General features: G+C 47.5%; 1 protein-coding gene across 5 annotated transcripts in view; it reads left to right on the top strand.

The window, feature by feature from the left end:
* The window catches only part of LOC119395608 (trafficking kinesin-binding protein milt), a 469,019-nt gene that overhangs the window by 365,995 nt on the left and 84,717 nt on the right, over nucleotides 1-18,307 (top strand). For all 5 annotated transcript variants that reach the window (XM_037662593.2, XM_037662592.2, XM_049416698.1 and 2 more), the window contains exon 12: nucleotides 17,180-17,317. In XM_037662593.2, the coding sequence (XP_037518521.1) occupies nucleotides 17,180-17,317 (138 nt within the window). The remainder of the gene's footprint in view (nucleotides 1-17,179; nucleotides 17,318-18,307) is intronic.

The following is an 18,307-nucleotide window of genomic DNA, read 5'->3' as shown; positions in this document are numbered from 1 at the left end:
TGCTTAGCAAGGCGAAATCCTGCGCTTAAATCGACCTCCGTGTCCCCTCATTCTCGTCCTGGGGGAAAAGAGACCTCTACATGGGTCCAATCATGCACGTTTCATTGTTAGAAACCCTAAAAATATATTGACCGCGTCCCTTTTTAATTAGGAGAGGGTCCTCAACTGAGCGAGAGTGACAACCTGTTGGGGTTCTCTCATACGGCTTGTCCACAAGCAGTTTTGCCCGTGGGAATGGTCAGTTTCCTTGGTTTCAGCCGGTGCGTCTTGCAGTCTACAGCTGGTTCGGGGTGCATCGCGGCCTTTGACGACCCTGCCGACGCCGCCGTAGATACAAAGGATCAAACATCGGCGACTAACGTTTGAAGAAGAACACCCCATTCAGTACTTCCCTGCACTAAAGACCAGTCTTTTCATGAGCGAACGGTTCCACCGGTCAGCGGGGGAGTGCGGCGCCCGTTAATTTGCCGTTACGCCGGGTCGCAAAAATGGCAGTCCGTGACAGTATGTATGCAAGCAAACAAACAAGTCGCCCGACATTCCGATCTTCTTGTTACCGTTCGCACATTCTGCTTGCTGGATAGTTTCCTCGTAATTGCGAAAGAATAGAAGGGTTGAAGCTTGGGCTAGCTGGGTTTAGCTTTTAATCGACTCTTGAAACATAGAGGGAAGTTTAAACGAGGAAGTTTTTCCTTCTCGGCAACTTGCAAAATTCTGTGAGGACTTGTTCTGGGGTCACTTGAAGTTCTCGATGGATGCTGAGCAGTGCTAGTCCGGTCAATCTGTCGTTGTTCATATGATTTCGAAGGTAGCTCTTCAGCCTTCTCAGTGTGGAAAAAGTCCGTTCCGGGGTCGACGTCGACACGGGTAAAGTCGCCAGGATAGAAAGTAGGCTGTGGATGTTCGGAAAAAAGTCGCGGTTGCACATCTCTAAGGCCTGTAAAGCACAAGCTGGGCGATTCTTTTCTTCGATCTGGCAGCATTTGTTCACCCACAGTGTGAACTCTGCTTCGATGACATTAGCGGAAGGAATGTCGCCAAGGTAAAACTGCACTGCATCATCAATATCAGAAAGGCTAGCCGATGCGCAGAATTTCGGCAGCAGCATGTTAAGGCCAACCACGACCTTCTTATGGGCATCGAACCGGTCTCTTAATTGATTTTCGAAGTCAGCCAGCAAAGGCAAATACACATTCCTCCGGTAGTACTCTTCGGGAGTAGCAGAAGGTACGTTGCTTCTTTGCATCTGCCTTCCAGTGATGCGTGGTAGGGCCATCTCAACATTTGTGATCTTCAGCAAAGAGAGCGACTTCAGAAAAATCTTATTAAATTCTGTTTCCGCACTAGCCCTTTTTGTGGAAAGAACGTCTATAACATTCTTTACGTGATCGCACGCTTGAGCCAAGTCACAGTCAATTTTTTGAAGAAACTTGCAAAGTGGCAGTGTCAAAGAGAAGAGGTCGCTACAGATCTGAAGCGAAACGACAAACTCGGGCTTCGTAATGGCATTGAGCAGTTGAGAAGCTTTTGATGAAGTATCAGATGACGCGGCCTCTTCTTCCAAATATTCGAGGAATTGTACAATAGGCACGTACAGTTCAAGGAAACGCTGAAGTGCATCGTGACTCTCTACCCACCTTGTTTGGCAAAAGGAGAGAACTGATTTTCTTTTTTCTTGTGTTAAATCTTCTACTTTGTCTCGCAGTTGGTTCGTCCTCTGTGGCGAAGCTCTCACAAACGTACAGGTTGAGGATACAGTTCCCAAACAGTTGCGGATGCTGGGGAGTTTGCATGCGTGAAGCAGAGCAAGGTTCAACGAGTGGGCGCTACAATGCACGTACAACGCTTTGGGCGCTGTTTGACGAATGAAGGCTTGAACACCGTTAAGGTGGCCGCTCATTGATGCCGCGCCGTCGTATCCTTGCCCGCAAAGTAGGTTCAGGTCAAAGCCATGACCTCTAAGGCTGTTCAGGATTGTGCTCGCCAGCGCCTTGCCAGTGAGATCGTACACGGGAACGAAATCTACAAAATCTTCTTTAAGTATGGGCACTCCCGACGTGTCGTGTCCAACGTACCTTACACGTAGGGAAATGTGGGCGGTGCGAGATATATCAGTGGCCTCGTCAGCTAGAACTGAAAAACACGAACCTGAGTTGACGTTTTCAACTATCTTTCTTTGTATGATTTTACCACAGAGGGTGATCAACTCATTTTGAATTTTTGGGCTCGTGTACAGCGCATTCGCCGGAGATGTTTCCATGTGAGCTCTCAAGGCGGCATCTCCACATTTTGCTCTCATCCTAAGCAGTGCGCGGAAATTTCCATCATTTTTCAATGGCAGCACTTCAGACATATTTATCGGACCAGAGTCGTCTGTGCCGCGAAGCGGTACTTCTTGCCTGCCACAGAAAAGGATTGTTTCTATTATTGGCAGCAAGTTCTTGCGGTTTTCTTCCGCCTGCTTTTTAAGACCGTGGTCAAGTTGTGTTAAGATGTCATGCTGTGAGCGGGACCGGACTGCTAAAAAGTTCTCCGATAGCGTTGTTGACATGGCGTGATAACTGCTGGATGCGTGGCTCTTAAAGGCGTCCATGGCTTTCTTGTAATTGGTGAACTCCTTAGTTACAAAACAGCCCAAGCGCTGGTGCTCCCCTTTTCCTGCACACTCGCTTGCGAAGACTACGCAATATTTGCATAATGCTCCTTGAAGCTTCTCTGAATAAACAAGCCATGGGTAACGATCTACCCAGTGAGGTTGGAACTTCAGATTCCTTTTCCCTGTGGCTGGATAATCATAGTTAGCCGGAGGGGTCCACGGATTGAGCAGCAGCTTCTCAGTCGTCTCTGGATCATTTACATTATTGCTTTTCGAGACAAACAGTCCCAAGTCCAAAATATTCGCACTCGTCGCACAGAGGGGAGGCGAACCAGAATGTGTAGGTGCCATGCCACTCACCTTCCTTGGGCATTGCCCAGTGGTAAAGGCGTCACTTTGCCCAGCGTTGACTGTAGAACAAAGGTCACTTGGAGTTGCACTGCGGCCACCATCATTTTCCGGCGGCGCATGGGTGTCCTGCTTGTGTTCGTTCTCAGGTGATTCACATAAACCGGTGCATTCTCCTGAGTCGCTACAGAAGTTCCGACGCGCTTGGCTTTCCACCAGTGCTGAGGAGGGCGAAGTTTTATCCTTCGAAGGAGGCGGTTCTTCTCCGTCCGCTTCATCGGTTCGAACTTTCTTGAAGTAAGACGCAAGACTCCTTTGCTTCGTTGTTGCAGAGTGTCTTTTCATTTTGCTGCCGCAATCCTGTGCACGCACAGAGAAGTGGCCAGTGGCTCCAAAAAGACGTTTGCGACTGCTTCGACTGCCTGGCGTGAACGGCGGGCGATGTTTTCTTCCTCTCTTATCCACTTTACAGTGGCTAGAATGTAGAAGTGTGATGAACGCGCCGGCTCCCGCGTGGCGCATGTGTTTTCTGAACGCCGCTACAGCTGGTGTGCATGCAGGACCATTATTGTACTCCCGCTGCAGCAAACTGGATTAACGCTACTTAAAGACCTTTTCACAGAAGACTCCATGGGCACTCCATACTCCCCTTAATATACGTGAACCCCCCAAGAATGCACTGCCGAGACATTTGCACTCCCGTGGTACAGTCCAGAAAGCAGGTGTTGCTCCGTTCCTGTGAAAAAGTCACCTTTTCACAGACGGCTCCCTGGGCGCCTGCATAATTCTCTCTGGGCTGCGCTAATTAAATAGCCGTGACCCCCCAAAAATGCACTTTGTAGGCTGTGACGTCAGCCTCTGTACTCCCGCGCGCAGCCCAGCTTGGCGGCGTTTTTTCTCTCCTGTGAAAGTTGACCGCTGGTGCCGGATTGTGTGCCGGCTGTATCCTCGCTTTGTGTGCTTTGTAGGGAGGCGCATATACCTTGTGTGTACAGAAGAGGTAGATTTCCTTGCGTGTGGTTAAGGTTGTTCGAAGTTGCTCGGATATGCCAGTCTTTCAGTAGATGTCATCTTCGATGATTCGTTTCGGTGGCGAAGACTACAGTTTGAGAAAAGTTTACCCTGCAGCCTGCGTCCTCGGAATGCGCCGCTGAGTTTTTCCGCTTAGGGGTTTCGTTCCCTGGCAAATTTGCGCACGTCGTGTTGGTGTTGCCGTTGCTGTCGAACTGTTTACTTTCACAGAAGGAGACGCGCTTTTCGTAGAAACCCAAAGCCGACACGTGCGGTCCGCACAGACGGATAACTTCTCCAGCGGCAATGCACAAGGAAAGCATCTGGAATCAATAAAGGAGCTGCTACGGGGTGAAAGACGAAAAAGAAAAGACTCGAAGGAACGCGAGGGCGAAGTGCAAAGCTGTACAAATAGGGCAGGTGCGCGTGCGGGGGAGGGAGCGCTGAGGTGTTCTGGTAGGTTTGAAGAAAGGAAGAAGAGGGAAGCAATGCCAGGAAAGTTGCAGTGTAACTTTGGCAGCTGGGGGTCGCTGTGAAGGCGTGTAAATATTTTAGTATCACCCGAAAAGTTAAAGCATCAAAAAAATTTCGGGGGGGGGTCAGAACCCCCTCAACCCCCCCCTAGTTACGGGCCTGACTTTAGTGTAGGCTTGCACTAAATGTTTCACATCAGGAAGTGCATTGATTTTCACTTCAACATAAAAGACACTGATGCCCAACTTGTGCATCTATTTGTGTCCCAGCAAGTTGGGTGATTTGTCCCCGGTAAGAAAAATCGGGAGGTCAGCTTCCTTGCCATGATGCTTTACACTGACATCAGTGTTGCCTTAAACCTTTCCCTCTAAATTTCCTAGAGTAGCTTCGCAGGAACACTTGCGACGACAGAACGGGAACCAAACGCAGGAGGTGCAGCAGATGCGGCTTGGCAATTACTGAGACATTTTTTCCCCGTCTCCACTTGCATGTGGAGCAGCTTGCCATGAACTTCAACAGGGACAGTTAGGCATAGTGCCACACGCCAAAAACTATGGAAGATGAAGTTGTAGTGGCTTCTTCATCCCGGACAGTATTCACTCAACGACGGTCCTTCTCGGACCACGAACTTCATCCCGCAAATGAACCTGGCTTGGGAAGGCTGTTGTTCTGGGCTTCCCTGTCCTTGCGTTTCGGATTGGATATTTTCGCCAAGTGACCTCGTTTGTGACACTCACTGGAGACTGTCCGTACGTGCTTGCAAGCAGACCCTAGGTCCCCGCACCTTTAGCAGGAGACACTGCCTGAAGCCAAAAATACGCAGAGTCGGGAAGGTGGTGCTAGTGTTAGCTCCGCTGCACTCTTATTTCCTGCTTCCATTGCTGGGGTAGTCTGTACAGCATCGTAGGTGAGGTCCCCGTTTCAGGCAACCTTATTTGGATGTTGACGTTGTTGATGGCAGACGTGATGTGGTCACGGAGCATGTTTTTAAGTTCTGCAACAAAGTTCTAGTGCTCTGAAAAGATCTTCAGGGTTGCAATGAAGTTGCTCAGAGGTTTGTGTCCTGCGCGGACGCGTGAGATGAACCAGAAGTGCTGCACTACGGCAGATGGCTTCAGGCACTAGTTGTTTCTGAGAACCAAAAGAATCTCGTGCAGCATCTTGTCACTCGGCTGTTGAGGCTTGACCAAACTGCGGAGCAATGCATACGAGTTCGGCTCGCAGCGGCTGATGAGCACGGATGTTTTCTTCAGTGACGTCATTCACTGCAAAGAATGCTTTGACTGGTTCTTGTAGCATAGCTAGTAATCTCCTCCTCCCTCGAATGGCTCAAGATTGCCAAAATTTTGCATCTTTAAATTATTGTTGGGCACTCGCTCGAAAATTCCTTTCATTCTTGTCGACACGTGCAGATGGCCTGTCGGCGACTTCCAAAAGAAGGAAGCCACCGTGAAAACAAAGGAAACATGGTGTGTGGTCAGCCCAGAACAAACTGATGTTTTTCTTTTCACAGCCTTTACTGATAAGCATCGGAAAAGGACAAAGTTCGGTGACCAACAAATGCACTGGTACCGTTTGTTGCAGATAACCTATTGCAATAAGCAGCTTAAATTATCTGAATCCAAAACAGCAAGTTGAACGAGGTGGTAATTGAACATAATTTTTGTGATATGGGCAGCGTGACCCGGACGGAAGACTAAAACACATGACCGCTGACTGACAACTGGTTTGATTTCTTTCACAACTGTGGTTAATAAACACACAAACAAAGGATCACATTGCGTGTGCATGTCATAACAGGGTGTCATTTGATTACACAATTAAAAAATTGTACTTCCTTATCGTGCAAAGCGATAGAGGTCTGGCTGACGCATGCGCTTTGATTCACATGCATGTGGTAAGCTTCTACAATCTCACAAATGATTTGGTTACTACCTTTATACATGATCCTTTTGTGAAGAGCGAATGGTCGTCTCCACAAGTAGACGTGCCACTTCTCGCATGCCCATACACAGGTCAATGCTTCACGCTCGCTAGTGGAGTACTTCCTTTCTGCATTGGTTAGAGTCCACGAAGATAATGCAATGGTGCGAGTTTTCTGACCATCTACCTGCTGTAAGACCCCCGCAGGGGTATCTGCGTTTGGTGTGTAGCGACACCACGGGCCCGAGCTAACGGGGGGGTTTCGACCCCCTCCCACGCCTCGCCGTGCATGGCTTAGCCGTGTCCGGTGAAAAGGGGATCCTGGGGGTTGAGCCGACGCCAGGTGATTGGACCTTTAAGGCCCCCCACCAGAGGCTCCACGTATACAGCACCCAGGGCCCGTATTCTCAAAAGGCGACAATTGCAAAAGTATCACCTTTGGTGCGCTCTGATTGGCTATTGAGCAAACCGGAAAAGTTAGGGCACCATCTGGTATTTCCGCCGACGTCAATTTTGCGTCATGGTGCTCGACGGTGCTCTCGACATATTTGCAATAAACGAAGACACCGTTAACCGTCGGTTGGTGGTGAAGTCTAGCATTTCAGTGACGTAGGCGGTAGCTTCTAGTATTCAATCCTCGGTGAATATAGGCAGCATTTTTCACGCTGAAACTTTCATCGAGCATTACCTTGGGGTGTTATCAGCACTTGTTCTTTGCCAGCGTGTGTTTTTTTTTTGTGGTTTGAACGTCCCAGGAACATGAACCGTGCGTTGCTCGCGTGGCTTATCGTGAGCTGGCAAATGTTGAGATCTTGAGATGATGTCGCTACGGCGGCACGCTACAGCTGAACTCTCCGAGTACGCCGTGTTAAACTCTCAACGAAAATATATTTCACGCAAAGTTGCATTCTTTAAATATTATACTGTGCATTAAATAATCTAACGAAAAAATGTTGAAAGCACTTTCAACACGTCTTATATTTCAAGTAGCCACAGCCAAGCCGGCCAAGCCTGGCCACTGCGTAGAAGCAGCAGCACACGCTCGAAAACGCCGCACTCGGGTTGCTCTGCGCTCGTACGGTGCGCTCACTCCTGTTCCTGTGTTGTGAGACATTCGTAATACCAACGGCCAGTTGCAACAATGACGTCACAGGCAAGTGTTTTTTTTACTTATTGAACGCATCAAATTCTACATCGCCAAACGCGATACTATCACCTTTTGCGATCGTTTGAGAATACGGGCCCAAGGGAAATTGCCTTTTCCTGTCTGTCTCTCCCCTCATCTTCGTCTTTCTCTCGCAATTTTAGCCTTTCCTGTCCTCTCCTATCTTCTAGTTACTCCCACTTTTCTTGGCAGCAAGGGTTAATCTTGTGTGGCTATCCAACCAAGGGTAAACCATACTGGGCTATAGTAACGTGATGCCCGAGGACGTCTCATTGAACAGCTCCTTTTTTTATCTACCTATTTATGTCTTTTAAATATGAAGGAGCCTACGTATTTTAGCCTTGCAAACAACTCGTACTTCTCCATAGATCTTAGCATTTCATCACCGTTCCTTTTACCCGTTTTTAAATGGAACGCCCTTAAAAACCCTTATGGAAGTGACTACTTCGCAATCATTCTTAGTATGCCGAACAAATACCAACTACCCCCGCAGGTTCCTCGATGGAAGGTTGACTCAGCTGATTGGAAACAGTACCGAACACTTACACACATGACATGGACAGAGCTGTCCACTCTGACCATAGATGACACTGTCACGTATTTTACAGCTTTTATACTTGACACCGCATCTAAATATATTGCCCAAACGAGCGGCCTGGGTTCTAAGCGGCGAGTCCCATGGTGGAACGATGCATGTAGGAAAGCACGCATGAATCAGAACAAAGTGTGGGTTCTCCAACAGCAGAAATTCTCCAACACGCAATTCTCCAGCACAATTCTCCAACAGCAGAAAACTTGGAACATTTCAGGCAGGTCATATCGCAGGCAAGGAGAGCGCGTCGACAAGCTAGACGAGAGAGCCGGACGAAGTTCATATCGAGTATCAACTCGTACACAGATGAGGGAAAAGTGTGGTTATAATAAGGTGAAGAAAATTAAGGGCCAATTAAAAAAAATTAATTGCCTGCCATTAGGAAATAGCCTTGGGGAAAGCTCTGAGGATCAAGCTTATTTTCTTGGCACACATTTCGAACACATATCAAGCTCCTCACAGTACTCCGAAACGTTCCAAAAGTACAAAGCACGAATAGAGCAACAAAAGTTAGCAAGAAAATCTGCAAAAAATGAGGCGTGCAATGAATTAACATGAGAGTTTGGGCGAGTTGGTAATCATCGTAACGAAAATTTCAGCAGCGCGGGAATAAACACGAATCACGAAAAGAGAGCCGACACGGACAAAGGCTGACTTTCAACTGATTTTTTATTCAGAAAAGACACATATATGTAGTGAAAAATTGCACAACTTGTGATGATAAAGTAAATAAAAATAAAGTACAGACAACTTTATCTTGCGAGAGCATGCACATGCGAAAGATAATCGACTTCTTTTTTGTGTGCAAGTCAATAGAAGGCATGCACCCCCAAACGGCCCACATGGCACGTTTGGGGGAGGCATTCCTCCTCTAAACGTGCCATGTGGGCCGCCTCTACAATTTCTCTAGTCAGCACATTTTTGTTTTTGTAGATTACCTCAGTTTGATTGTAGGCAGGCAGGCACCCACACCCCTTACAATGCGCGCTCAAATGTCCGGAGTAGCTGCGCTGCACATTCCACCGGTGTTCACTTGATGGTTCATTTGAGGCATCTTGACGTTTGGCCTACGTACTTCTTCCCGCATGACACTGGGATGACGCACACCACGTTGTCGGCACACGGTACCTGTGCTTGATCTGGCAGCCGTCTTTTCTTTTGTTAGCGGGGGACGTTAGTTTTCAGTTTCTCCAGCTTCTGGGGCGCGGAGGAGACAACTTCCACGCCAGCACCCTGTTTTCGGAAAAGGCGCACAAACCTGGGGCCCCCTTGAGGGTTATCGTCTCTGAACGAGGCACCTGGCAGAAGTCTGTCGCGTTGTTCTCGCAACATTAGCTTGGCCTGCTGAATGTTGACGATTCGTTTCTTTGCAAAAACTCTGTGCTTGTTGTCAGCTTTTTGAAGTAAAGGTCAGATAAAGGATTTAAAGCGTTTAGTGTCGACATTAAGGACCTATACTATTCGCTGCCTCACAATGAGGTCATGAGCTGCCTAGAGGAGTGTATTGACACCTTCGGAGCAGTTGCCTTCCAGAATAAGGCAGGCGTGACCACTGGTGGTTTTCTGGAACTAGTTTTGTTCTATCTAAAGTCAACGTTTGGGGAATGGCAAGAAGATATATTCATTCAGAAACAGGGTGTTTGTATCTGCTCCTGTGTCGCTCCAGTCATCAGTGACTTATTTCTGTCAGCTATTGACCGTAGGTTGACACGCCTCTCGGAAGGCACAAATGTGCTTCGGGTGTTCCGTTATGTAGATGATTTTCTAATTATTCTTGATCCTTCAGTCCAAGCCTTTCACTCAGCAGTATCGTCCACCCTTGAAGTGTTTCGGTCGTACCTCGAACCACTGGTACTACTCACTCACAAGGTTCCGGAGGCTGACAGCCTTAGGTTTCTGGATGTCCGTCTGTACTTCACGGCCGATCATGTATGCTGGGAATATGAGCCCAGGGCTAAGAAGCCGCTTCTGTCCTTCTCTTCAGCCCACTCCAAGGTTGTGAAGCGCGGCATTGTGAAACTCAGCCTCTTGAACGCTCTCACGGTGTCCTGTTTTCGCAGGTGTGAGAACAGTTTTGCATGTCAGGCGGACCGCCTTGAGAAGACTGGTTATCCACAGCATGTCCTTGCTTCTATTGCTGGTCAGCTTCTCAAAGAGACCAATCACTCAAAGACCAAGACCAAGTGGTCAGCTTCTCAAAGAGACATACTCCATCAGGCACAACTTCGTAGACTAGGGGCCCAAGTTGTCGGGTTACCTTGTAGAGCCCAAAATACCAGGCTCTACAACTGTCTCCAACCGGACCAGCAGTACCCACCCAGTGATCATGTCGTGGTGTGGACACAGATTTGCCACCAGGGTCTCAGCGAGAAACTCGTGTGCCGGTATTTTGGGCTCTACAAGGTAACCCTACAACTTGGGCCCCTAGTCTACAAAGTTGTGCCTGATGGAGCGACACAACGATGAAGCCCGCGATGTAAAATAGACCACGTCATGCGCCTCAAAAAGTTTTTTGAGCGTTAGCACACTAAGAGATATTTTCATTGCCTTGCTCTTATTACACACTACAGTCAAATCCCGCTACAATGAAATTGACGGGACGCGCGAAAATGTTCGTTGTCGCGCACTGTGTGAATGTATTTTTTCACTTATAACACGCACGAAATATACAGAAAATTTAGCTCTAAACTCGGTGTGCAGGTTATACGCGAATTTCGGTGCACGAGTTGACTTCACGGCAATGCAAGGAAGGCGGCTTTGCGTCAATACGCGAGTTATACACGTGGGTTATACACAAGCAAATGCGATATGCAGGCTACCCTCGAAGCAGCGCAATGAAGGAGCGTGCCAAAATTCGCTGGAGGCTAACTGAAAACGAAGGGCTGAAGCTCTGCACTACCACAGTCATAAGCGAGTGAAAGGAAAGCCGAAACGCTTCGTGCCGTTTTACGACTTTATTGCCTTTAATCTTTCTTCCGGTGTGTTAGCTGCGTACTTGAGCGTATTCGCTATCGATGATCGCGACGATAGCGACCGCTGTTTTCTGCGCAGCGGTTGCAGCAAACGGTAGTTCCGTTTTCAATCAGTGCGCGCTGGCCGTGCGCATGCCTTCAGAACTGCGTCGTTGCTAGCGATCGCATCTACCGCGGTTTTGACCGCAGCATTGCTTTGAGTCAGTGCGCATACATCGGATGTGTTTGTACTTTCGTGGTCGCCCATGATTGCGTCAACACGACTGCATTTCTGTTCGCAGCGGTTGTTACACTTGGACTAGGTGTGCGCTGGCGGCGCGTGTGCCTTCAAAACGCCGTGGATGTCATTCGCGATTGCAGGGTGACGAGGAGCAGTAGTTTTGTTTTGAATGCTACTTCAAAAACATGGCGCGGCCCGCATGCGCATCATGGCAGATGGACGGTCTGTCTTCTCAGTGGCGAAATATTTACCGGGTTGTGCGTGTGGTAGCAGAAAGCATGTCTCCGATGAAGACGCAGGTCTTGCGATGCGGCCGCACAGCTCTGGCAATGAGAAATGGTCGAGCTTCTAGCGGAATTTCGCGGCCATCCTAGGCAAGCTCCTTTTCCTTATCTGGTGGCACTCGCGAAAACTTCATTCAAGCGGAAATACCCAGAAAAAGTATTCGTTGTGACAAGACATTTTTCGCATTGTGTTCTATGGGCGGCTGACGGGGAATCGAAAATTATTCGTTGTGGCGGAAATTTCGTTGTAGCGGTATTCATTATAGCGGGATTCGACTGTAGCAATTTGCTTGCTTTGGTTCTAGTGTATTTTAGCATTGAGACGATGCTCTTTTTCATGGAAGAGCCATGCCACATGCATTTAGAAAAAGAAATGGCTGCGGCTTAGCTCAACTAGGCCGGGTTATTCAACGGAAGGCTTGTTATGCTTGGTTATGCTTGTTTACCCTCATAGCCAAAGCACGATTTGCCAACCGAACGATATGGCTAGTGGAACATTCCGTGCTGTGAGCACTCACTACTGTCGTTTCGTCAGTTTCTGAAGCCATCGCCGAATTCGAACGCGAGGCGTCTATTGCCGCCCCTAAAGCTCATCGCCGCCATCTTTCTGCATCCTTCTCTCAATGTTTAGCTCGCTGAAGTTCCCATTCTTCACTCGTTTGAGCCTGCCACTTTGCACGCTGGTACTAACGTTTCTGCTTTTAACTCATTAGCTAGCTAAGTGACATCCGCAGGATGGTCCAACGCAGCTTGCCGCTTTCACCGCTGGGACCGCGCAGACAACTTTGCCACAGATGGACCAGCATCCTTGCTTCCTCCTTTCGTCGCACGACCATGGAACAATAGACGAGGCAACCTAAAGTTTGCACGCGCTACGGCAGCCCTGGATGCTCCCCTGGTGGGCTGCTCAAAACGTCGAAGGTCGTCAGATCGCCTGCAGAAGCGAATGCATGCTGCTACGCGTGCATTTTCGGCAGAGCGTGTGATTGCGTTTCCAAGTTGCAAAGAAAGCCACATCGTTGCACAAGTCCCTGCGCAGCATTCTTATGTCGCGCAGTGCCGCATCAACCTTGAGAAGATTATAAGCACTGAATTTAACTGTGAAACTGCATATTCAAGTGAAATGCACAGGGAAAACAAGTGCCAAGCTGTACGCATATTCAAATCGTGATTTATTTTGCGCGCCTTATTTTGATCATTGTTGTACGGCAGATGGAGTGGTCCTTACGCATACAGCAATGAAGTTTAGCCAACTCCTTCCATATCGTCAGGCCCATTCAGTACCTTCAGGAAAGAGCACACTGGAACACCAGCTGATGTGCAAACCCATTGTTGTACTGCGCATACTGCGAAATATTTAACTCAGTGATCGTGATTGTGTATCTGCACTAGTGCTCTCCGGTAATCCTACTGGCAGCTTGCGAGCCCGTGAGGCAGCCGCATGACAGAATGGGTTCTGTATTGCACTCATCACATAAGTGCACCAATGGCGATTGTACTTTTATCATTACTAACTCTATTAGTTTATTTAGTTTATTCTGATAAGCCTTGGAAAGTCCTTGTATCATTTATTGTACGCACTACTCACCAAAACAAAGACCATTTCTGATCGTTTTATATATGTCGTTCATCCACTATATGATGACATACATTTTTGTACCCTGTAAAAGCGGGTGCTCAAGCTACTTAACTTTTCCTTTTTATTTCAAATGCGTAAAGAGGCCATATTGGTGCAACGGATATTGCAGCATTCCGTTCTTTCTAGACATTGACTACTGTGTACAAAGCCATTGTAGTTGGTTTTAAAAAAGTCTCGCCCATCTTTTTGAGGAAAGCCAGCGCAAAATGTTACCATTCGCTGAAGTGCTGCTAGCCGAAACAGTGTGTGTGTGTGTGTGTGTGTGTGTGTGTGTGTGTGTGTGTGTGTGTGTGTGTGTGTGTGTGTGTGCGTGTGTGTGTGTGTGCGCATCTTCGTTTCCACAAATTTTAGCAACATGGCTTTTATGTTGCTCTGAAATGACATCGGAAAGAAATAAACAGCAGTCGTGTTTTTTTTCTTCGCACTTATTTTATTTTTAGAAACCGCAGCGCCAGGAAAACAGCCCACCTCAAACTTGGGGAGAACTTATGTGCAAAAGCGGAAGAGTGAAGCAAGCAAATGCGAACGCACCTTTCTTGTTTTGCCCTTGTGCATTGGTAACAGCTTGATGAGGGCTAGTTGGTTAATAATTAGAGCAGAGAATAAAACAGTGCAATGAGAACAAGGACAACATAGGAACGAAGCGTTTGTCCTATCGTCTTCGTTCCCTTGTTGTCCTTGTTCTAGTCGTGGTGTTTCATTCTCTGCCCTTGTGCAGTTCACCCCAAAAATCATTTACTAAGCCCAGCTTAAAATCCATTTTCGGAGGGACACGCCCACTTTCGGGTGGTTTTGATGCCAAACTCGGGTTGGCATAAATTAGTCCATGCTGATTGTGTCATTTATAAATGCTTCATATGCATGCACATTTTGAAGCAGGGTGACTAATTCGACTTTTCTTTTTTTGTCATTTATTTTCATACCGAGGTCGCAGAAGTTCTCACCATAAATGTTCTCAGTGATCATGGTGCCATTTTTTTTCACCATTCTAAAAGCATGGCGCACTAATTTATTTTCAACCTTTAATTTCCTCGACCATCTGGACATTACCGTCGCCAAAAGGGTGGCTTTCTTGACAAACATGTTCTACACTATCTCCATCGACTCTGCGAGACCATGACCCGCACTTCAATATAACGCTAGAGCAAGCGCAGTGCGAGGTTAGCACGCGAGCACGTTCACATGAGCACGTGCACTGCTGCTCAGCACAGTGCGAGAGAACGCACGCACGAGCGCCTTGAAGACGAGAGGGGAAGAGAGAGAGACAACGTGCGCGTGCAGTGAGACAGAATGCACGCAGCCGCAATGTAAGCAAACCGCTGGCAGAGCGCCGGGCACGACCGCAAACCTAGATTTCCAAAAAAGTGGGCGCTTTTCAGAAAGGCGCACGAGCGCCCCCTGGCCCAGGTTTTCTCATCTATGGCCGAACTGAAGCACTGGCCCAACGTGACAGAGAGAGCAGTGAGTCACGTGGTTAGTCACGTGGACATTGCCAGGGTTGCCAGGTCAAAAAGACAAAAAATAGCCAAAAAATTGTTCTAACTAGCCAAAAAGTAGGCAACTTGAGTCAAGGGCAGTAAAAGTAGCCAAAGGTAGCCGCGCCTGTGAGAAAATAACTTCGATGTTTTTATTTCAAAGACTAAAGGTAAAAGCTTTTTGATGAAAATGTAAATAAGTACAGCATGAACAATTCAAAATGAGAGTTGCTGATATTCAAGCATAAATGGTTGATTTTAGCAATCTTTTTTTGCAGGATGATGAGGCGTCTGTGCTTCTGCAAAAATGACACTTTCTTCACGCTTGCATGACTTTTCTTAAAAGGACTAGAATCAAAGTCACTAAACATGAGTATACGGCATGAGTGCGCTCAAAATCACAGTTGCTGGCATTGAAGCCTAAATTGTAGTAACTTACGGAATAATTTAGTGCCTGATGACGAAGTCCGAGTAGTTAATATCTCGCAGTCACAATCCATACTTTATCCTAAGAAATGATGCAAGCAGTTCATCGGATAAATGATTTGATTTCTAATGTCTATGGGTGCAGAGCGCCATGGATGCGGAGCGCTTTCAATGCCATTTCATTTCCAAATGGAATTTAAAGGCGCATTCCGCAATAGGTGATGTGCAAAATGAAGCCCCATGCAACAGTTTTTTTCAGAGTCCCAGGCACGTATCTAAAATTCTTGTTTGAAAAAAGCGAGAAAAAAAGCAGAACATGTAGGCACGAAGGACACAGGACGACGTCGTCCTGTCTCCTTCATGCCTGTGTGCTGTGGTTCTTTTGCTCTTTTTTCAAACTCGAATTTGCACCAACTCGCCCAACTGTACCTGCTAGTACGTATCCAAAAGCATTTTCTTTCGTTTTAATGCGTGAGGCCTGTTTGACTGGCAGGTTAAATCGTGTAGTTCTTTAATATTTATTTTATGATCCCTGCCACTGACCCTTTACCCTGCTTAGCCCACTGAGCCATCCTTTTCATGAAAGCTCATTGCCTGTGTAATCAAAGTGAGAAATTCAATTTTGGAAGTTGGAAACACAGTTTGGCTGCCACGTTTTGGCACCACATATTTGAACGCCAGCGGCTGCGACCTCACCAGATATTGATAATTTGGTTGAAATCGAAGGCACAAGAAAGTAGCCAAAAAGTAGCCAAGTAGCATCAAAGTTTTTTCTGCCGCCACCGACCTAAAAAAAGCAGCCAAATTAGCGCAAAGTAGCCAAACCTGGCAACCCCAGACATGGCTGGTGAGGCAGCGATAGCCATTCTAGCAGTGATAGGAGCGGCGGCAGCAGAGCGTGACTGCAGGTGCGGTGAGTCACTGCAGGTGCGGCGAGTCACGTGGTATCGCTTCTTCAAGGTGAAGCGGCGGCACACCGTGAAACTCGCTAGACTAGGCCAGTAAATTAAGCTTTCGCTTTAAAAAAGCAGACTGGAATATCTTATTGCCTTTTTTATCCGTTTCAACATCTTCCTTGCATGTGATCGAGTGTACCCGTATGCCAGCCTGATGTCCGGGTGTGTTGCGACGCAAGGAATAGATAAGAGATCGCTGCATTTACCTGCGGGGCAATCTGTCAGCTATCGTTCAGGCACATTTTTGGCATTGCTAAACTGTTTGTTTTAGCTCACTTTCGGGCTCAAGTTAGCCCAATAAACTAGCTGTAATTTTATTGCCATCGTAGTCTGCCTTTCTGTGCGCTGGCCACCTCGCCGTCACCTACGTGACCATATGCCTTCAAAGTATGTGGGTGTGCTCTAGTGCGCTGGTGTGGAGAGCTCATTTGCTATGCCAAACTCGCTTCCCTTGCGTGCATGTGGACTGCTGCTGCGGGGCAGCGCACGATGCGCAGATAATACGAGTGTTCTTTTTTTTTACTGAAAATCATATTTTAAATGTGCGCAAGTTACACAGGTGCAGATGACTAGAGTAAAAACAAGCTAGACAAAAGTTCAAGGGAAGATGAAAGCCTGAAGAGAAGTCGCTGGAGCCAGCACTTGGACAAGTGGACTTTTTTGTTTGTCAAGGCAGCCACTGCCTTGATGAAGACGAGGTCATGAAATATGCTTAATATCATCAGGGAAACCCGGGAAAATTAAATTGGTAGACACCCTGAGCCTAGTCAGACGCAGTTTCATTAATTTATTATAGAAGAGACACTATTGTTCATTCCTGTTTGGCAAACACACATATTTGGCATTTGATTTGGACGGCTTTTTGCCACATTTGTGTTCAATTCGCATCCGAGAATGTCAATGTTTGCATAGTACTTCAAGGTTATGAGGAAAACAGCAGAATGATGAAGAGAGTGCTTGGTTGTTCAGTTGCCACTGTAATTTCAGTGACTCTCATTGCTACAGCACACTGCCCACCATACCTTGACAACACCAGGAATGTTAATTTTGCTGTGGCACAAAAACTGCCATCCAACCAAACTGAGTTTATTGATGCAGGTTCAGAGACGCTAAAACAGTGGCAGCGGCTGGCAACACCTGGGCTCGGTGACCTCTTTGAGGATCAAGGGTCGGGAGTCAGGCTAAAGGGCGGTCTCCCAGTACAGCCGCCTCTGCAGGCTCCACAGGACTGCCTGGGTAAGTGAGACATATTCTTTGTCTTCATGAGCTCTGCTTGTCAAAGGTCTGGTCAGTGTGGTTGCATTGTGGGAGTGCTTCTCGCACAGCCACCCGAAATAAAACCAATAAAAACATAACCACTGTCCATATAAATTTGTGCATCTCACACTAGTTGCAGGCATAAATTGCTCAAGTGCAGGGCAGCAAAACATAAGAGGTTTTGTGTAGTTCTGTACTTGATACGCTTTTTACCTACAGCTACAAGGTGATAGCGACATGTATCGTTGGTGCACCTCTAATATATTACCCTGGCGTTCAGAACTTTTACCTGCATGTCTTGCGCTCCCTCTTGTGCTCACCAGTGCTGTCCATGGGGAAAGAAGGCTTGCAGAGGTTGGCCCAGGTTGCGTGCAGAAAAATTCAGCCAGGAACTCCCTTCTTTGACGAGCCAGGATAACCATTACCGTAAAATTCCGAGCAAGTGCCCCCACCTGTACAAGCCCCCCCCCCCCCCGAACTTCACTGGCAATTTGAAATATCCGCGCCGTTCCGGGAAAGCCCCCCCCCCCCCCGCCTTCCATAGCTCCGCGACAACGCGCCCAGGCAACAGTGGCCTGCCACATCCAGTTGACAAAAAAAAGTTTCCGTGGATTTTTCTACAAATATTGTGATTTTTTTTTTTGTGGTCCTCCTGGCTGCCATGTATCCAAACCAATCCAATCCTGCTTTGCACTGCAGCCCGATTGCTCCGTGCCATTTGTTGCTTTGTGTTTGCGGTGAGAGGTCAGCTATGCTTATGCAGTCCTACACAGTGGCCAAGAAAATCGAGGTTATTCAATGGCATTGAGAAAACGGAAAGAACGTGCACCAGACGTCTCGACATTTCAAGTTCGACCGGAAGCGGATACGGGAATGGGAGAAGAATTTCGATAATTTGCTGCAGCTAAACTACGGGAAGGCAAAACTTCGACGGAAGCTCAGTAAAGCTGTATTCCCACGACGGACGGG

The sequence above is a fragment of the Rhipicephalus sanguineus genome, chromosome 6 (assembly GCF_013339695.2).
Source record: "Rhipicephalus sanguineus isolate Rsan-2018 chromosome 6, BIME_Rsan_1.4, whole genome shotgun sequence".
NCBI classification, from domain to species: Eukaryota; Metazoa; Arthropoda; class Arachnida; order Ixodida; family Ixodidae; genus Rhipicephalus; species Rhipicephalus sanguineus.
This window is presented reverse-complemented; position numbering and strand designations above follow the sequence as displayed.